The sequence below is a fragment of the Megalops cyprinoides genome, chromosome 2 (assembly GCF_013368585.1).
Source record: "Megalops cyprinoides isolate fMegCyp1 chromosome 2, fMegCyp1.pri, whole genome shotgun sequence".
Classification (NCBI taxonomy): Eukaryota; Metazoa; Chordata; class Actinopteri; order Elopiformes; family Megalopidae; genus Megalops; species Megalops cyprinoides.
This window is the reverse complement of record NC_050584.1, coordinates 65,100,001-65,121,488: the sequence shown is the minus strand read 5'-3', so window position 1 is coordinate 65,121,488 and position 21,488 is coordinate 65,100,001. Positions and strand designations below refer to the sequence as shown.

The window sequence follows — 21,488 nt, the reverse complement described above, 5'->3', positions numbered from 1 at the left end:
TGGCGCAAAAGAGCACTATTCACATACCTCACAAACCTCAGTTCACTTTGTTTGCAGGGTTGAAAAATGGAAGATTTCCTGTTTTTCTCACATTACTGCAGAGGACTGGCTCCCAGAAGCCTCACCAATGCTTTCCAACTTGTCTCGCAGTCGGAAAGTCATGACATCACCGCATTCTAATTCTGCCACAAAGTACAGATGCAAAAACAGCCAACAGAAATGAGGCATCTGAAGACGACTCACGTTGAAGAATTCCACCAGAAGCTTGTCACGAAAACCAAATTAAAACAAAACAAAAAAAATAAATAAATAAAAAGAAGACCTTGAACGACTGGAAACTCTGAACCGGTGAGATTTAGATGTTTCTGATCTCTCTCCGTCTTTTGATCAGGGTGGAGCTGAGCGTCATTTGGAGGCAGTTCTGCTGAGCTCAGGCAGTCTTCTGGTGCATAACAGTGGGCAAAAGAATAATTTCCAGTGTGGGGGCGGAGCTTGCGATCCACACAGACACAGCAGGGGTGGAGTGGGGCGGAGCTTGCGGTCCACACAGAGCCAACGGGACGGAGTGGGCGGAGCTCGCAGTTCACACAGACAGGTTGGTGATGACAACCTGGTCTGTCTTTTCTGTCTTATGTTCCGTTTCCGTGTGGACGGCCGAGTCTCCAGCCTCACAATCATCCTCAAAGGATCTGCAAACGACACATTATAAAAGATAACTACCCAGAGTCCACGAGTGTCATACACATTAGGCTAAGGACACAGTACTGCTGCACTGGTCTCAGTTCCCTCTCATAACTGTCCCTAAAGATACAGAGATTACGCCATGACGTATGTGCTACAGTGCAGAGAAGGGTGGGGTGGTGGTCAGTGCTGATGGGAACCCCAGAATGGGTGAAGCTATCATGTGCAACCACTGACTGGGGTGGCTATGTAGCATAGTTATTAAGGAGCAGGACTCGTAACCGAAATTTTGCCGGTTCAGTTCCCTGCTCGGGCACTGCAGCTGTACCCTTGGGCAAGGTACATAACCCACAGTTGCCTCAGTAAAATATCAAGCTGTAAATGTATAACACTGTAAAAAATAAAACTGTAACTGATGTAAGTTGCACTAGATAAGAGCATCTGCTAAATGCCAGTACTGTAATGACTGGCTGACGTGAGCCAATCGTAGCATGTGCTGGCTGTGGCAGTCAGTTATAAGTGTATTTTGAATGAGTTTTGTGAGGTAAATTGCAGGGGTTTCTGACAGAGAAGAGTACTGGGTTCGGCTCAGACAGTGGAGGTCACCCGGCCCTCATCCCTCCCCACCCGGCCCTCACCCGGCCCTCACCCCTCCCCACCCAACCCTCAGCCGGCCCTCACCAGGCCCTCACCCCTCCTCACCCAGCCCTCATCCCTCCCCAACCGGCCCCCACCCGGCCCTCACCCCTCCTGTGCCGCCTCGCTTGCCGTCTCCTCGGCAACCAGGTTCTCGTACTCTTCAGCAGCATACTTCTCCCAGTCAGAGGGCTCTGGGGCATCACTGTCTACATCCTGTAAGACACACACACACACACACGTGCACACACACACACACACACACACACACACAGCGCGCACACACACACGCACGCGCACGCACACACATACACACACACGTACACATATACACAAACACACACACACGCACACGCACACGCACACACACACACACACACACACACATATATATGTATTATATATACAGTGCCTTGCAAAGGTATTCAGACCCTTGACCAATTTTCACATTTCACAGAATTACAATTGATCCCAGAAATTTGAAATTTAATGTCATTTTGTGTGATATTTTACTTAAAAACACTGAAACTCAAAATTAACGTTGGTTTTATGTAAGAAAATATTTTTAAGAAAAATTAAAAAACATGAAATGTGCTGTATTCCACTTATAAATATTCAATTGATTAAGTGTCTGAATACTTTTGCAAGGCACTGCATATATTTACATATAGATTGGGTAATTTTTCTACACAGAGAGAAGGACAGACTGAATTTCTGACCAGTTACAGTTAATACTTTTCCTGTGCAGACTCTGGCGCCCCCTTCAGGAACAGTGAAGGACAGCAGGGGCCTCACCGCTCTCACCTTCTGCACTGTAAAGGGGTCTCTCTGCTCGTGGTCCAGGTACTTCTCCAGGTTAAAGAAGGTGTCGTAGAACACGTGTGCCATGCGGCACCTCTTCAGGTCTCCCAGGGTGATCTTACCTGCGGGGACAAAGGAGCCACTGTCAACGCAGCGGACAGAGAGCTGGGCCGGCAGTGCCACCCTACTGGGAGATACCGATATTTATATCTCCAGAGGCACCCAAATGGGTCGTGCTGAGGGCTAACTGGCTCCAGTGAATTCTGAGTTACAAGGGTAAAAGTACTACACGGAGAGGGGGGGCTATCACTGTGTTAAAACTGAATTGATCGGCATGCATAGAGCAGTCGCCATATGTGGACCGAATTGGCCCCCACACCGACAGTGGTCATGGTGGTGAGGCTGAATTGATTGCTGCCTAGTGAGAGGGGTTAGGGTTAGTGGTTAGAGGTTAGGGGGGGTTAGGGTTTATGGTAAGGGTTAGGGTTGATGTTAGGGGTTAGGGTTAGGATTAGAGTTAGGGTTAGGGTTTACGGTAAAGGTTTCGGGTTAGGGTTAGCGTTCACACTGCGGTTCTCCTCACCCTGACGCTCCGGCTTGACCAGGTCCAGCATCTGGCACAGCAGGTCAATAAAGGGCAGCGGCTCGATGCCCATGGCCTCCATGCGCTCACACTGCTCCTTATAGAAGTACTGCAGCTCGTACATGGAGAGGACGCCGTCCCCGTCCAGATCCATGCAGCGGAACCAGTACTCTATACTAAGAGAGAGAGCCAATCACAGACACACACACACAGAAACCAGCACTCTATACTGAGAGAGAGAGCCAATCACAGACACACACACACAGAAACCAGCACTCTATACTGAGAGAGAGAGCCAATCACAGACACACACACACAGAAACCAGTACTCTATACTGAGAGAGAGAGCCAATCAGAGAGGCACCCACATATACATACGCACACATACACAAATACACACACACACCCACAAAAAGACAGACACACACACACACACTGTCACTCACTCACACCACACCACCCCTTTCCTCTCCTCCACACTGAATGACAGCACTAAAGGTCAAAGCATCAGGCTGCAAGACTCACAGCTCTTTCACAGGCCAGAGAGATGAGCATAACAAGCCAAAGAGCAAAGAGACCCCTAACTCACAGGGGCCTGACCTGGCAGCCTGCACTTTCCTGAAGGATGTGCGGAGGAGGACTCGCCCAGTAAAAGCTTCTGACATTTTGGGAGTGATTTTAAACAACAATGAAAAGCCTCTGTTACCTGGTAAGGTTCTTCTTGTCCTCCTCTGAGATGAGGTACCATACAAAGTCAGCATAGCTCATCTTTCCTTCTTTCTGCAGGGAGCCTCCCCTATGAGACGGACCAGAGAGAGGGGGTTAGGGATGGAGAGCGAGAGAGGGAAGAGGGGAAAGGAGGAGGGATGGAGAGAGACCAGGAGCGGAAGGGGGAGAGACAGAGGGAAGGAGAGAGAGGGGGAAAGAGAGGGAAAGCGAGACAAAGAGAAGGAGAGAGGGAGAGGGAAACACAGAGACAGAGAGGCAGGGAGAGGAGAGGAGAAGAGAGGAGAGGAGAGGAGAGGAGAGAGGGATCAAGGGAGAGAGACGGGTGGAGACGTACAGAAGCAGAGAACTGTGTCCTGTGTGACTGCACTATAACCCAGCCTTAGACCTGCAGGTTAATGAAAACCGATGAAGGTCAGTGACAGGCATGCGAAACGTCAAGGAATTTCACAACATGATAGATATTTACTGTTGCTTATATATGTTTGATGCTCATATATTTCCTTGTAATTCTACGGCCAGCACATAACATATATGTGTTTTGTGTGTATGTATTGCGCATACCTACAGCATAATTGTATACACAACTGCACTTGCTTTACACTTAACAAGTTTGGGTTGTCTGTACCAAATTAATCATTATCATACCTCTTTTGTCACTAATTAAATTGTCTGATTGGTGACTGGCTTCAGGGGTGTCAAACCTACAAGTGTGTTTGTGCTGCCAATTCGTCATGGCAAAGACCACCGTGTTCAGCCCTTGAATCACCGTGTCGGCCTCTGTGCATCGCCCGAATAAAGGGTGAAGGGGGCTTTTAATCCAACCCTTTACTGTGCAGCTGTCACACACTTTAAGCGAACAGTACATCTTATGAGAAATTGCCAATGTAGAGCTGATGGAAAAGAGCAGACAAGACATGAAAAATCTGTCACTCAGATTTAAAGACAAAGCACTGTAACAATTAGACTGAAAGGTTTAACCCCCAAAGTTCCCTGTTGGCATCAAAATGGCTGCCTGTGAGCTCAAAATGTTGGGTGAGGGGTGGGGAACTTATCGCTAATACTAAGTATTAATTTTCGATCCATGCTGTCTTTGCTTTTTATATGAAATTCAATGTCTGCATATACACTCTGTGTGTGCATCTTGTTTCATTTCAGGCTGGTGAGGCATTTTTCTCTCTCTTTCCCTTTGATTCTGTTTTCAGGGTGGGCGCTTACCTCATAACAGCTCCAGAAAATAGACGCTCAATTATCCTGTCTGACGAGGCTGGCAGAAATACAGACCAAGAGGGAGAAAGGTACATCAGACCTTATCATTCCATAATCTTTTCAATCCATTCTTTCATTCCATAATCAACCAATCAATCAATCAATCACTCAACCAATCAGTTAATCAGCAGGCAGGTATTTTTCCTGCAGGAATTTGATGAGCAGCAAGAATCAGATGTAATGAACAAGATTCTGCTGAATAAAAAAATTATAAGCTACACAAATTTGATCAACCTTAAACATCATCAACTGATAATGAAATGAAAGTAGTCACAGAAGTCAACAGCTAAAAAAACTGAAGTCAAAAACAGTCAATAAGGGGTTATTCCTTTTAAAACATGTTCATAATGTCAGGGCTCCGCCCCCTTAAGCCGCGGTGTTTTTGTTTTTCCCTGTCCTTGGGCTTTTGTTTTCCTTGTGTTCCAGCCCCGCCCCGCTCCCCGCCTGGTCCCCGCCTACCTGATTTCCTCATTGCCTGCACCTGCATGCCTGCCCACCTGCATCCCATCTCCTCGTCACCCCAGCCCTATATCTTTCCTGCGTGTCTCTGTCTTGTTGCTAGTTCGTTTCAGTGTGTTTCTCACCTGTCTCGTCCCCGCGTTTTGTTTCTCCTGAGTATTTGCTACATTGCCGATCCTGCCTGTTTCCCGACCTCGATTTCTGCCTGCCGTTTGGATCTGATCGCTACCACTCACCTGCCTGGTTCCTGACCCTGTTCTCCCTGACTCCCGATTTTGGATTTGCCCCCGGACTGCTTCTCTGTGTTTCGAACCCTGCCTGTCTCTGGATTTACGAACTGCCTGTCCCTTTCAATAAAGCACCTGGAACTGGAACATCCTGTGGTCCGCGTTTGTGTCCCGATCACCAGCGCTAACACATAATGAATATTAATAAAGCCTCTTTCATTGCTGTGCATGAATGTTCACACTACCTGCATAAGACAGCTGACAGGTAGCAGTGGGGTTAGGCTGAGAATTCCCTTTGCTCCACAGAACTTCAGCAAGTATACTCATAAACTCTTATGAATCACTTCGTGTAGCTCTTATGCTGGCTCTGTATGTAGACCAGGAAAGATGAAACTCTCCACTCACCATGGTCCTTGTACCTGGCCAGGTCCTTCTGGTCGATGAAGAGGTCGTGGTTGGTGTCCAGCTCCCAGAACTTACAATAAATGACGTAGAAGTGCTCATAGGAGAAGTAGTCGGTCACCTGGTTGATGTCGTCCTCCTCTTCGAGCAGAGAAAGGGTCTGAGACACAGAGACAGGGGAGAGCTGTGAGCTGTGACTCGCACCACCTCGCAGAGACAGAGGAGAGCTGTGAGCTGTGACTCGCACCACCTCGCAGAGACAGAGGAGAGCTGTGAGCTGTGACTCGCACCACCTCGCAGAGACAGGGGAGAGCTGTGAGCTGTGACTCGCACCACCTCGCAGAGACAGGGGAGAGCTGTGAACTGTGACTCGCACCACCTCGCAAAGACAGAGGAGAGCTGTGACTCGCACCACCTCACAGACACAGGGGAGAGCTGTGAGCTGTGACTCGCACCACCTCACAGACACAGGGGAGAGCTGTGAGCTGTGACTCGCACCACCTCGCAGAGACAGGGGAGAGCTGTGAGCTGTGACTTGCACCACCTCACAGAGACAGGGGAGAGCTGTGAGCTGTGACTCGCACCACCTCGCAGAGACAGGGGAGAGCTGTGAGCTGTGACTCGCACCACCTCGCAAAGACAGAGGAGAGCTGTGAGCTGTGACTCGCACCACCTCGCAGAGACAGAGGAGAGCTGTGACTCGCACCACCTCACAGAGACAGGGGAGAGCTGTGACTCGCACCACCTCACAGAGACAGGGGAGAGCTGTGACTCGCACCACCTCGCAGAGACAGGGGAGAGCTGTGACTCGCACCACCTCACAGAGACAGAGGAGAGCTGTGACTCGCACCACCTCACAGAGACAGAGGAACACCAAACAACCAAATAACCACAACGGGAGGAGGACCTGCTGAATAATGGGTAGAGCTGAGTAAAATAAGGCTGACAGCAGTGTGACGTAGTGGTAAGGAGCAGGGTTTGTAACCAAAAGGTTGCTGGTTCGATTCCCCTCGGTCACGCTGCTGTTGTACTCTTGGGCAAGGTACTTAACCCAAAATTGCCTCAGTAAATATCCAGCTATATAAGTGGATAACATGTGAAATAACTATGTAAGTCGCTCTGGAGCGTCTGCTAAATTCCAATAATGTGATGTAACATAGAAAGAGTGTGAAGCTAAGTAAGGAGGAGGGAATATTAGACTATTTGTACAGCAGAGTGAGGGAAGTGAGAAAACAGGTAAAACAGGAAGTGAGCGGGCCTACTTGCAGGAAGTTGCTCCTTCGTAATTCCGTCATGGTTATCCTCCCCGTCCAGGAGCGATTGACTGTGTAGAAAATCCTCTGAATCACCTGACAAAAGTCACAACACAGTGAGGACTTCACACAAGCACAGATAATCCTCTGAATAACCTGACAGAATCACAACACAGTGAGGACTTCACACAAGCACAGATACTCTATTTACTGAACAGATAATTCTCTGAATAACCTGACAGAATCACACACAGTGAGGACTTCACACAAGCACAGATACTCTATTTACCGAACAGATAATCCTCTGAATAACCTGACAGAATCACAACACAGTGAGGACTTCACACAAGCACAGATACTCTATTTACTGAACAGATACTCAGCTCTGTCTCTGCCACAGCTGCTCTTACCGTGGTAATGTAGCGTGAGTGGAACTCAGGAGCATCCTTCAGAAATGACAGCCCTGGATGCGTGTCCACTATGTCCTGAAATGACATACAGCACTTTGTGTGAAATTTCATTGTGCATTTTTCATCCCACTGCTATAACTCAATTTAAACCTTTTGCCTTTATACGTCTTTATATATGTGAGTGTGAGTGGGTGTGTACGTATACTGTATGTTTGTATGTGTGTGTGTATGTATTTGTATGGGAGTGTGTGTGTGCGTGTGTGTGTGTGTGTGTGTGTACGTATACTGTATATTTGCATGTGTGTGTGTATGTATTTGTATGGGAGAGTGTGTGTGCGTGTGTGTGTGTACGTATACTGTATGTTTGTATGTGTGTGTGTATGTATATGTATGGGAGTGTGTGTGTGCGTACGTATACTGTATGTTTGTATGTGTGTTTGTATGTATATGTATGGGAGTGTGTGTGTGCGTGTGTGTGTGTAGGTATACTGTATGTTTGTATATGTATGTGAGTGTGTGTGTGTATGTGTGTGTGTATGTATATGTATGGGAGTGTGTGTATGTGTGTGTGTATGTATATGTATGGCAGTGTGTGTGTGTGTATGTATTTGTATGGGAGTGTGTGTGTGTGTTATAGCTTTACCTGTAACAGTGGTATAAAGTCCTCCTGCTCCAGGTATTTGCAGCCCGGTTTGGCCAACAGGTAGACAAACTTAGTAGCGTCGTCATAGCAGTTGTGCAGCAACCTTCAGTAAAGGACAAGAAGGAGGAAACAGAGATACCTATGCTGTCAATGTAAAACAGCTACAGAGGAGATGATCCTCGCTATTCTGCAAGGTTTATTCACCTACAGGTTACACCTGAAAACCTGGAGCTGTAAAATTTGAAGGGGAAACCTCACACTGTCTATGTGACATGAATCACAGGTCCGGTGTAATTTTTCGTCCAGCGCACTGTTTGTCAGTTACTGTACACCCCTCTCTTTGCCTTTTTCAGCAACGTGTCACAGCCGTTAGGGAACTGGGCTTGTAAGTGTGCTCTCATCCTGCAGGGGGCACTGTTGTAACACCCAGACACCCTCAAGCAAATGTTAGGCTGTATTGTTTTGGCAAATATCCCGCTGGACAAATAGCTAGAACAGAAACTTAATCTCTGGGAGTGGCCCTGGGTAAGGGTGTTTACGAAGCCGGTAGACGCAGTTAATGCTGTAACAAGTCAGGCTGTGCTAGGTGGGAGGGGCCTTGTTGGGTGGGAGGGGCTGTGGTGGGTGTTAGGTGCCCTCTGAGACTGGGAGGGGAAGGTCAGCAGAGACTGTGAAATGGGTCCTTACTTCCTCCACGTAGCGATGAACTCCCGGACAGAGACGGATCCTGTCTCCTCCCCTCCGGCTGCGTGGAACAGGGCAGCCTTCCAGTACAGAGGACAGCCACACACCTGGGGATGAGAGGGACAGGGTCACGCCCACCTTCATGTGCTGGGGTCAGAGTGCCCATGGGCAGGAAGGCCGGAGGAAGCCCAGACCTACACGGGAGGCTGCCTTCCGTCAGGTTGTCTGGCCCTCCTCAGTCAGTGGGTACCCCAAAGCTCAGAGGAGTGGCTCATCAGAGACAGTATTGCTGTTTCTAACTGAACCGAGAGCTTAATGCTTCCACCAGGAACAGAAACCTGTTGCACCAGGGACACGCATGAACAGAACTGTCCACCCTAGTCTATGTGATCAATCTTTTTAATGTGATACTGTCTGTTTCGCAGGCGATTCTGTTATCTTTTGCTTAGTCTCCCTGACTTGCTCGAGTTCCCTAACATGCAATGTAAACCTCGTTTCATGGAAACTAGAACCAGGAGTGTTCCAGAATTTCTCGATGACAAGGTATTCCCGAGCGTACCTTTGCGATCTTCCCCATGTGGTGAACGTCAGCCTTCTCCTCCTCGAACTCAGCGAACGCCGCCTCGATGCTGGCGATGGTCTGGTCCAGGTTGGCGCTGTCGTTCGGCAGAAGGCCATCGGGGACGTAGAAGCGTGGAATGTTTAGGAAGACCGGGGTGGGGGCTGCCTCTCTCTCTGCCAGAGGGGGGGGAGGTGTGAGGGTCCTCTCTGGGGTGAGGGAGCCAGGCGCAGGTGTAGGACAGGTAGGTGTGAGGTTTGGGGATTCCGGCGTGGGGGCTGGATCAGGCGCTGGAAGGGGGGTTCCAGATTCCCTCTCTGGCTTGTTTTGGATCTGTGGGGGAGAGAGTGAGGTTGAGGGGGAAAAGTCTAATTTCTCAGAGCCGGATAACACATAACATTTCCACAATATTGCTCCAACATTGCTACAATACAGAAATGTGGTAAGAATGTTGTGTCTTCCCCATGATCCTGCCAGCTTTCCATTGTCCCTTGGCATCATGATAACACCATCAGTGTGGCCCAGCAGCTCAGGCAAACACACAGAGATGCCACAATGTTCAGGAAACCCAGAGGGGTGTAAACTAGGCCCTATCTATTTCAAAAAGACTTCAGCCAACACCAGTGATTCAGATGAAATCATCCCGATTTAAAGGAACAGAGAGACTAAAGCAGAATTTAGCCAATGAAGTCAACATAACACATTGTTAGCAGTTCCCAGCGCTGCCTCCTGCTTGTTAGCAATGCTTATTAACTGATTAAAAATGATAATTTATGCAAGGGGAAAAAGCTAGATGCAGGAGAGGACAACATCATGAAGCTATTGTCCTGATAGGATTAAGAGCATGCTTGATCTGCCAATCTGCCTATGCAGGGGTGTATGCCTGTACATCAATGAGCCAGTCAATGAGCCTGTAAATGAATCATTTAACATCTGTTATTAAAAACACTAACACTGAACACTGCTACTAAAATCTGCTAAAATCTGTTCTTGGCTCCAGTTGAAGGCTAACCCTTCCCGTCTCTGGTCTCTGAACGCTAGTTGTTTTAATTTAGGGACTGTTGTTCCCAGCTGTTTTCTGAGAGCTGTCTGTTCCTGACTCTGGTTTCTGAGAGATAACTGTTCTAAGATCTAATTTCTGAAAGCTAGCTGTTCTAAGATCTAATTTCTGAAGGCTAGTTATTCCAAGCTCTAATTTCTGAAAGCTAGCTGTTCTAAGATCTAATTTCTGAAAGCTAGCTGTTCTAAGATCTAATTTCTGAAAGCTAGCTGTTCTAAGATCTAATTTCTGAAAACTAGCTGTTCTAAGATCTAATTTCTGAAACCCAGCTGTTCTAAGATCTAATTTTTGAAAACCAGCTGTTCTAAGATCTAATTTCTGAAAACTAGTTGTTCTAAGCTCTAATTTCTGAAAGCTAGCTGTTCTAAACTCTAATTTCTGAAAACTAGCTATGGATGGTTACAGCACAACAGAAAGAGGAGCAGGCTGCAGTTGAGCTCCACAGGTCGGCGTGACAGCAGAGGCCGGGGGGGTCTGCCCAGGCTGAGGAGGAGCGAGCAGGTGTGAATTTAGGGGCTTGTCAGCCGACAGGGTTCGGGGTGTCATGTTGCGGGGGGGCCTGTGTGGGAGGCGAGATTATCGCCTGTCCGAGCTGCCTCAGCTTTCCAGGGATGACGAAACAGGAGCCCCAGCGTGGAGGATTAACGGGGACGGCCTTGTCAGATCTCTGAAACTGCACTTCTCCTGACACAACCTCTGGCAGGCTGTCTCTAATTATTCCTGATTCATTTTTAATGCTCATTTTCATAAAAGCATCTCTAATCCAAGATTACTCACCCACTTCTTACCCACGTCTGCTCATACAGTTGGATACCTGCCGAAGCAAGTCCCGCTCAAGGGCACAGCAGCACTGGCCCCACCCGGGATTTGAACCAGCAACCTTCAGATCATAAGCCAACTGTGTCAAAATATCATTGCATGTATCCGCCAGGAGGGCCTGTCAATAGACAAGGTGGTTCTATGGCTGATTCAGGCACAAATAATTTATATGCATAACTCTTGGGTTCAAGAGACTGCATTCCCCACTTTCATGGAGTCCAGCTCTCTTTCTATAAGCGCAGGGGGAAATTTCCTTCTGCTTGTATGTTATTTCGCTCTCAGAGCAGAAGCAGCAACATGCTACCAAAGGCAGAACCCAACACAAGCGCCAGACCCTCTGGCTGAACACCGCATGGTGCTGCTTCCCTCAGCCCTGGAAAAAGAGGAGCCCTGGGAATCTCTGGCCTCTTTTTCCAGGGCAATTAGAAGAAAATAACTGCTATAGTTATATGTTCTGGACATGGCACAGTAGTTGTGTGTCCTCAATATGGCAGCTGTGTGTATTAACTATAACAGTTGTGTGTGTGTGTGTGTGTGTGTGTGTGTGTGTGTGTGTATGTGTGTGTGCGTTGAATGGCTGTGTGTATTAAATATGATACAATAGGAGTGTGTATTCGGTATACCTGTGTGTGTTGAGTATGGTACAGTAGTTGTGTGTATTGAATATAATAGTTGTATGTATTTGATATGATAATTGCTTGTATTGAATATGATATAATTCACATGTGTGTTGAAAATCATACAGTGCTGAATGTGTATTGGATATAATAGTAGTGTTTATTGAATATAGTAATTGTCATGTGTGTTGAATATGATACAGTAACTGTGATTATTGGATATAAGACGTGTTTGCATTAGATATGATGGCTATATCAGAGCTCCAGCCCTGATCCTCTGTGCTATTAATATCACTCTGCTGCTCTCAGTCTGGGAGGATAAACTTGGCCTCTGTAGCCTCTTAGAGAACTGCTGAACAGGGGGTGGGGCAGGGCCTAACACACAGACCACCTGCCCCACCCCCAAAATTTCTGCCCACTCCTGCGGCAATCTCCCCCCCTCCCCAATCTCCGCCCATAGTTTCCTCCCCCAGCCCCCCCTGCCCCCCCCCCCCCGTCTCCGCCCCCAAACACCACCGAGTCTCCGCCCCTAACCTGCACTCCCTGGGTGAAGGTGGGCCTCTTCTCGAAGTGCGGAGAGAGAACGTAATCCAGCCCCCCGCCCAGCTCCGCCTGGCCGTCTGGGGCCCTCCTCAGAGAGGGCTCCTTCATCATAGCATCAGGGGGACACGGGTTCGAGGAAACGGACAGCCTCTTCTTCACCCTCCTCCTGATCCGCCACACGGGTGGCCTGTCTGCGGGTCACCCTGGCAACCCCTCGGGTAACTCCGTCCAATCGCGCGTTCCCTCTGGCCCCAGGGCAGTGTGAGGCTTCGGGTGAAAAGGATTTGCTGCTGTTTTCCTCTCTGCAGCTTCTGACAGTGGAGTGTTTGCGCACTGCCCCTCCACTGTCTGCGTCCCGCCCCGTACCCCCACACACACCCCACACCCTGTCCACAACCCACCCCCCTCCCACTCAGGGTCCCAGAAATGCAAACCATCTACTACCTCAGCCCTACGCCCCCTGCCTGGAGCAGGGAATATCGAAACATGACCCCCACCTGCTCACTGTGCGTGTGTGTGTGTCTGTGTGTGAGTGTGTGTGCATGCGCATGGATATGGCTGTGTGTGTAGGTGTGGGCATATGCGTACATCTGTAGGTGTGGATATTTATGTGTGTGTAGGTCTGGGTATGTTTGTATATGTGATTGTGTTTATATATGTGTCTGTATATGTTGTGTGCACGCGAGTATGTGAGCGCAAGTGTGTACATGTGCGTAATGCATAGAAGCATGCTGTGCCCCCAGCTAAAGTTACACATGCAGTGCCAAGCCCTGTTTCACTCCTGTATTTACTACTGCAGGTGTAGATCATAAAAACAGGCTTAGAGGATTTCAGAACCAAAGCACAGCCCAATGATCCACCACTACACTGATCCTGCACCACGGACTTCTGGGTAATGTGGTCCTGGCCACATTTACACGTCTCTCACTCTCATTTTCTCTAGCTCCTTCTCTCAGGGATTTTTTTTTAAATAATAAGCTCTTACTTGATAAAAATACAGATGTATGTGATAATTTCACATGCCAACATTAAGAATTAACTGATTTTTCTCATAATATATGCAGTTAAACTTCCTTTACAAATAAACAATAAATGTGCTGTCCTCTGAAAGGAGAAATATACCGCCATCTAGTGACACCTTGTGCCCAAGTAAATTGTTCGGAGGAGCCAAAAGTCACAAGACTGCATACACAGCAGGCTTCAGGGGCCTACAGCTCCTTTACATAAATGTGTGACACTGACAGTTAAAACGTTTAAATAAAATAAAAACTATATTTTTTCAAACATTTTTTTCTTGAATTTTTATCTTGCATTTGTTATGATGTTACCATTCTATTTCTTATCTTTTCAAGGTCATGTCCCGCCTTTAGAATGATTTCATCACTTATTATAACGTGAAACTAAATTCAAATGTCTTGAGTGTTTCCTAATTACTAATTACTGTTTCCTGAGAATGATTTCATTTGTTTCTGTCTCCTTTGTTACCAGCTGTTGGGATTCGTTTCCTTGTTTTAGTTTGCAGTACATGTGCGTGTTTTCTGAAGACAATGCCATTAACGCTCAGCGGTTTCAAAAACCACTTTCGAACCGGTCAAATCCTGCGAGACCGGGCCGGTCAGCATTGGAGAAGAGAAATGGGTCCAACTTCAAGAGCATCGGAAGATTATTTGCACAGGGAATAGGGGAACCGCTCAGTGCGCATTTTTAAGTGACAGAATCTGTAAAATAGGACCGGTGGGACGTCGCGAAGGGCAAAGAATGACGTGGTCAGACTCCAGAGTCCTGCTGCTCACCTCAGAATCGCCGCTTCGTACCGACGGCAGCCTGTCGCAGAGGCCGACGCGTCGTTTAAAACAGCTTTATCATTCCCTCACACGAACAGGGTTACAGTCCTCAGTCATGTCGTCTTTCATACCAGCATGCATCTCCCTTCTGATTCGAGATCAGCACTTTTCAACCGGATCGCCTGCTGTGTTGGCCACTCACAGCCATTCCAGGGATATTTCGGGTTCATTCTTAGGTATAATGTCAATCTATCAATCTATCCCGCGGTCAGCACCACCGAACAAGTTTTGCATTGAATAGTATACAATGGCATGATGGGATTTAACTGAGGCGTCTTCAACCCACAACAACCCTGAGATACATAGATATAAGCCAATTTCTCTCACAAGTGACCCTCAAACATCTCTTTTGAGCGAAGCTGGGTCAGTTCTCACTGTAGGTAACATCGTGAACAACATCGGAAGTCAGTTTCAGGAGAGATAAAGTTCTGTATCTTGTATTAACATTGTCCACCACTAGATGGGAGTAAAGCTCTTTAAGGGTGCGTTCATTCTTGCGCCCGGAGACGTTTCTTGGTTGGCACGGTGAAGTCTTTCGAGGGGAACTTCAAAACTGGAGACACATGGTGTGTCCCCATTTATGTACCAGTCAGCACTTACATGCGTCTTACATTATAATGCGGGATATAATGGGAGAACCGGGAGTGTAGGAAGGGAGAAAGGTGCACCGTACAGTGGGAGCACCGGGGACATAGAGTGGGAGTACTGGGGGAGTAGAGTGGGAGTACTTGGAACCTGTTGCTGTTTTCATCCTCTCTTTGTTTCACCACATTTCTACATTTTGCAATCAGCTCTAATTTCCTCTTGCGTGATGCGCTCTTTGATGTACTCTGACAGCTCCTTTGGGAGGGAATTTTCTCCCTCTGCGCTGTTTAAATTGGACAGAGGTTCCCAGCCTCTCCAGGAACAGCACATAACACCCAAAGGCAGAGGGGACACGAATAATACAATTCAGAGCCATCGAACATAAACTTTACAACATTTTTCAGGGCTTTGAAAGTCGGCGTTAACTTTGCAGACACTAGTTGGCAGTATTTTACCTCCTCAACACTCTTAGGGTTGACTGGTCAGTTTTCAAAGTGGGTTGTCATTAATGACTAGGGTGGATACCAGCTATTTGGTTACTCACATATACATTAACTTCATTTACACTATCTCTGGACATTATAAATTTCACAACACCGACTGATCTTCAATGGAAAGACGACCTCCACTTCCTACAGAGAAAGAAAGGGCAAAAAAACCTTTCCAGCATGCGTCACATCGAAAACTCTGCCTCCACCATTGCTGAAGCAACGAGAGTTCTGCTTTTCAGGCTCATTATGAACATTCTGGAAGGGGTGTGGTCATACAATAGAACATCCGTAGTGCACAAAGCACTGGAACCTTCCGTGTCCAGCCTAGACAGGGGACATGAGGTCATAATAGGCTGCCTGTGCTTTTAGCTTCAGCAACGTCAAAGGCAGGACCTTCAGCGTGAAGCTCACTGAGCTGATTATCAGGTCAATGCATGAAGACTGTGTGCCTCTGATTCACCTCTGAGCTGCGGGCCTCCGGGGAGCCTCATTATTAGGGCTGAGTCACAGTCTGACACAATGTGCTTTCTCCAGTCCCAGCCTGAGGGAGTCCGCCCCCTCCCGCCTCCCCCTCACCCTCCCATACAGCCCCACATGTAATAACAATCAGCCAGATGGGTGCAGGGAGGCCGTATGATAGATACAGAGTAACTAGATCTGCTGAGGTTCCGTTCCATTGAGGTGAAGTTCTGTCTGATCTGGTTTAGTCCATCCCGTGCAGAACAGCATTATGTACGAACAGACCCACGGGGACTATCCGCTTGATGTTTTTTAGAACCAGGGAAGATCTTTCTATCACAGACAATGAATCACATCATAGTTTGCGCAAAGATCCAGACCTGCTTGAGCTCTAGCCAATGACATTGCCCAACACCTGCATGCGTGGGTGTAATAGTGAGGAGCAGGGTTTATAATACACGTAAACTGCTCTGGATCAGAATGTCTGCTAATGTAACCAAACCTGGACTCTGGGCCTGAGGTTTGGGGGTCTGACGGTTAAACACTGCTGTTGGAGATAATCTGTGAATGTTTGTACTGATATCAGTGTGTGACCCAGGACTCAGGACAACTGGCCAGACACCCCCCACACCGCTGAGTCCCACTGAGGTGAAATACAACCAATGACAGAGTGTCTGCCTTTATGACATCACAGCCCCACTATGCTGAGATCACCTAGTGATCGCATAGTGTTTGGCGGTTAAGTGGTACTATTGATACAAAACTTTTTTGAGTCAATTTACTATCAAGTCCTGTTCTAAACATTTTACTTTGACCACAAGATTGTTAGTGAGCAATTCCACCTTGTTATATATGCTACCCTGTTGTATAACTCTCATAATGTTATCTATTCACCCACTGTAACTTTGCTCAGGAATATGCCAAAATCTTGCGGGAGCATATCTGAGGATGCATAACCAGACTTCAGAAAGATAGCTGAGCTGTAAGAACTGTCAAGCTCACATTTAGCTAACAAGCTCAGTTAGCTGAATAAACTAGTGGCAAACATGTAACATTTAATGCTTAAAGAACACTTCAGTTATTCTTCAGTTATTGTTAAGTGTGTTATTATTGAGCATTTTTATGTATTCTACCAAGCAGAGCTCTATGTTTCACATTGAGCTAACAACTCAAAGTTAACTCTGCGGGTTTGGGTGCTAAATTACAGGTTAAATCACACCCTTTCTGTTCCAAGCAAGAGCAAATTTCTTGGCTTGAAAAACAAATGAAAAGATGTGTGGTTCCTTTTGGACATCACTTCATATCAGGATATTCACTTGCCATTTGCATTTGCTGGCAAGCTTAGTTATGCAGCTTGCTGGCTACCCAACTTACTTACCTTATGAAGTTACATTGAGCCAAACACATTAACACTTGAATCCTCTATGTTGTTGAGCATATGTTTTATTGTATTCTAATGATTGTCTTGGAAAATGATCAAAGAAGCTAAATTTACACAATTTATGATCTCCTACTTTGAAGGTATTGTCAAAAGATGTCTCTCATATATATCGAAAACAACACTAACATACATGCCAGTGGCAGTAGTTGTTTATCTGCCTGGTATTACGGTGTCCAGCACTGTGATGTCGAGCTAGTCCATCTCAACCTTTATGACATCATACCCATACGCTGATGATCTCACTGAGGAGAAGCAGGACCAATGACACGGTTACCTCATTTACATTAACTTAATTCTCCCCCTACAGAATGAAGAATCTACACTACATTACAGCGCAGAATCCCATCAGGACTTTGGCTTCCAAAGCAGGATTGCTCTAACACAGCTCATGTATCATTGCTTTAAAGACTTTGCCAGTCCTTTAAATACCAGTTGCTGCATGCTGTTTTCCTGTCATTGTTTATCATCTGCTGCTTTCATATTGGGGAGGGGAAGGTGGCACTGTAGGTCTGGGATTTGACACAGCCTGCAGGTGTGATTCCCAGGTGACATGCTGCTGCCCATATGATTTAATGCTCTACATTATCTGCTTTAGTAAGTGCATATCCAGCAGTGTGAATGGACAGTGAGACAGATCTGAGCTGTGCAAGTGTGCCTGGAGAAGGCCACCTCCTAGGTGAATAAATAAGAACATAAGAACATAAGAACATATGATGACGAGAACAGGCCATTCGGCCCAACTAAGCTCGCCATTTCTTAATTAAAGAGTATCCAAAACTGCATCAAGTCTAGACTTGAACACAGCAAGGGTCTCTGCCTCAACTACATGACCTGGTGACCTATTCCAAGTATTGATAACTCTTTGTGTAAAATAATATTTCCTTATATCAGTGCGGAACTTACTCTTAACTAATTTCCATTTATGTCCTCTTGTTCTTCAGACTGAACTCACCCTAAAGAATCTGTTATAGTTAACCTTATTGATTCCTTTTATAAATTTAAATACCTCAATTAAATCACCCCTAAGCCTCCTCTCGCTTAGTCTAAATAGGTTAAGTAACTTGAGTCTTTCCTCGTAGCTTTTATATATCATGCCAGGAACTAATTTAGTTGCCCTTCTTTGAACCTTTTCTAGAGCTTCGATATCTTTTTCATAGTGCGGTGCCCAGAACTGCACACAGTATTCCAGGTGCTGACTAAGGCATTGTATAATTTCAATATAACCTCTTTAGATTTATACTCAATACTTATGGCTATATATCCCAGCATCCTGTTGGCCTTTTTTTACTGCTACAGCACACTGCCTAGATCCTGTTAAGCTTGGGTTAACCATTACTCCCAAGTCTTTTTCAAATTGAGCACATTCTAGTTTTTTCCACCCATGAAGTAGTCTTGTCTAAGGTTCTTATTTCCCACATGCAAGACTTTACATTTATCTAAATTGAATGTAATCTGCCAGGTATCTGCCCACTTTTGGATGCTGTTTAGGTCTTCCTGTATTACCTTAGTTGATTCTATACTGTTGGCTAGACCCCCTAGTTTTGTGTCATCTGCAAATTTTACTATTTTACTACTAACCTCTGCATCAAGATCATTTATGTATATAAGAAATAGCAAAGGCCCCAACACCGATCCCTGCGGGACTCCACTTCGTACAGGACCCTGCTCTGATACAGTTCCTCCCACAGTTACAGTCTGCTTTCGATTAGACAACAAACTTCGAACCCACTCAGTGATAGCTCCTGTAATTCCTGCAGATTTCATTTTCAATATGAGTTTCTCGTGTGGAACTTTGTCAAATGCCTTTTGAAAGTCCAAATAGATAATATCATAAGCTTGGTTTGAGTCCAGACATGCTGTAGCTTCCTCAAAGAAGTCCAGGAGGTTTGTTAAGCACGACCTCCCCCTGCGAGAACCGTGTTGGCTATCATTTAGAACACCATTTCGTTCCAGGAATAATTCCAAATTATCCCTAATGATGGATTCCAGTATTTTGCATGCAATACAAGTTAAGCTGACAGGCCTATAATAATAATAATAATAATAATAAATAGTAAATAAATAATAAATAATGCATTGGAGATCATTTTCCCTCAAAACACGGATGCGTCTGGAGGCCGCTGTGCTGTGGGGGCACTCTCCTGTTGCTTGGCCACCCTTTTCAGCATGACATCACTTTCACTCGGAGCGAGACGGCAGTGGCACTGATGTAATTCTCTGTTGGCCCAGAGCAAACAGCTCGAGCCCTGACACCAGAAGCAGACAGACCCCCTCTCAACCCCTTCCATCTTTCTCTCCCCCGCTCCTTTCTCCTTTCTCCTTTCTCTATCCCTTTCCTGTACCCCCCTGTATTTTCTCTCTCTCCCTCTCCTTTTTCCTTCCTCCTTTTTCTCACTCTCTTGCCTGTGTCCCTCTGTATTTTCTTTCTCCCTCCTCCTCTCACCCTCCTTTCTCCTTTTTCTCTCTATCCTCTGTCTCTCTACTTCTCTCCTCTCTACCCTCTCCATTCCTCTTCCCCCCTCTTCCTCTGGACGCGGGTGGATCTCCATCCTGTGTCAGGCAAATGAGGCCATGTGTGACAGATTGTCTTATAACCTCCTCCTTCCCTCACTGAGCGGAGAAGAGAGTCACGGGGGTCAGACGTGCGGCGTTTTGAGCCGAAAAGTTTGCAGGGCTCTTTGCATGGAAGAGTGGAGGCTGAGTTAAAGCAACTGTAGACACGAGATTGGTACCTGCACAACTGAGATCACTCAAAAGCACTTCTGTGCCTGTTCACACTTCTTCAGCACACAAAGGCAAAAGGCAAATCTGCAAGGAGAATCTCATCGTTTTTGCTCATCCCTTTCTTCCTTAGCTTGAGCTCCCTTCTTGCGTGACTGGGCTGCATCTGTCCAGCCATGCTTGACTTACTATTGAGAAACGGGTACAAAAGGAGAAGCCCGTTAGAAACGAAGAAGAAGACGAGAGCCATTTTTGTGGGCGGATTGTGGAGGAGGGTGTGAACCAAAGTACAGACTCTGGCCAACTGCCTGGGCAAATGCCTTACAGTAGAAGCTCAGTGAGTGATCGTTTGTGCTTCGCCGGGGTGCAGGAAAACAGAGAGCCTCTTTCTTTTCTTTTTTCTTTTTTAGAATCTCTATGATGGATGTGTGTTTCCTCTCACTGTCACAACCTCTGCATTCATGCTGGAGCGCTGGGGCACAGCAAACGCAATCCTCAGGGACAACTGCACACCGGCAGTGACTTTTCCCACACTACAAGTCTCATGGTGCACCAGGACAGCAAATGGTAAAAGGAGGACGGGTGCATCTCCCTGACACCATGTGAGTGACTCATAAGCCCCTGGTGAGACGTAGGGTTCCAACAGACGGGAGGTGATGGAACCTAGGGCTCATAACCAAAAAGCTGCTGGTTTGATTCCCTGCTGGGGCGCTGCTGCTGTACCCCTGGGCACCCACAATTGCCTCAGTGAATATCCAGCTGTATAAAAGGATAAGATGTAAAAACTGTAACCTATGTAAGTCGCTCCGGACATGAGCATTTGCTAAATGACAATAATGTACCATAATGTAATGGATCTGAGCTATACTTTGAGTGAATACCCCCCTCCCCCCCCCCAACTGTGCCTGTGTCTGTGTCTCAGAGGACAGAGGACAGATCTGGAAACACTCAGAGAAGCGATACCTGAACACTGCCAAATGCAGAACCTTTTTACAAGCCTTTTTACTTACATATTTAAGCACTTTCAGTACTTTTACTTACATACTTAGGACTTTAACGGCCTTTTTACTTACTTACATACTTCTCATATGTTTGGCTTTTATAGAAATGTTCCCTTTTAAATCTCAGTCCCAGTAATCCTTAAGTTTGGTTGAGGGTGTGGGGGGTGGGGGGTGGATGGGGAGTCTTTTGGGATGACTTTGAGCCCCATCTGTTTTAAGGGGTGTTTTAGGGGGTCACATGAGAACTCTCCGGATCCAGGACAGATGTAGCACCTCTACGGCTGACCTGGGACTCTCCAGCACCACGGAGACAGATGGGTCGGTCTGTCAGGTGCTGAGAGGGGCTCTCAAATGACCCACAGCCGTGCTGTTGAACCCTTAAACCCCCCCCCCCCCCCCCCCCACGGGGTCCCACGGGTCACTGCACATGAACTCCAGGGCCAGCCCGAGCGCCAAGTGGAGGAGGAGCGAGTGCACCCGAAAACGAAGACACGACAAGAGGGATACCCTGCTGACGGGGGGTATCTCAGCACACCCAGAACCTGTAACTGATGTAAGTCACTCTGGATAAGAG

At 46.8% G+C, this 21,488-nt stretch overlaps 1 protein-coding gene across 1 annotated transcript in view; it reads right to left on the bottom strand.

Annotated features, from left to right (window-relative positions):
* Positions 1-398: 398 nt before the first annotated feature.
* The window catches only part of LOC118772206 (serine/threonine-protein phosphatase 2A regulatory subunit B'' subunit alpha-like), a 26,889-nt gene continuing 5,799 nt past the window's right edge, over positions 399-21,488 (bottom strand). Inside the window, exons 2-13 of the mRNA XM_036520513.1 lie at positions 9,334-9,666; positions 8,778-8,881; positions 8,091-8,193; positions 7,448-7,522; positions 7,047-7,133; positions 5,788-5,944; positions 4,646-4,694; positions 3,408-3,497; positions 2,702-2,877; positions 2,122-2,240; positions 1,427-1,533; positions 399-689 (exon numbers count right to left, since the gene is read on the bottom strand). Coding sequence (XP_036376406.1) covers positions 584-689; positions 1,427-1,533; positions 2,122-2,240; positions 2,702-2,877; positions 3,408-3,497; positions 4,646-4,694; positions 5,788-5,944; positions 7,047-7,133; positions 7,448-7,522; positions 8,091-8,193; positions 8,778-8,881; positions 9,334-9,666 — 1,506 coding nt within the window. The 3' untranslated portion in view covers positions 399-583. The remainder of the gene's footprint in view (positions 690-1,426; positions 1,534-2,121; positions 2,241-2,701; positions 2,878-3,407; positions 3,498-4,645; positions 4,695-5,787; positions 5,945-7,046; positions 7,134-7,447; positions 7,523-8,090; positions 8,194-8,777; positions 8,882-9,333; positions 9,667-21,488) is intronic.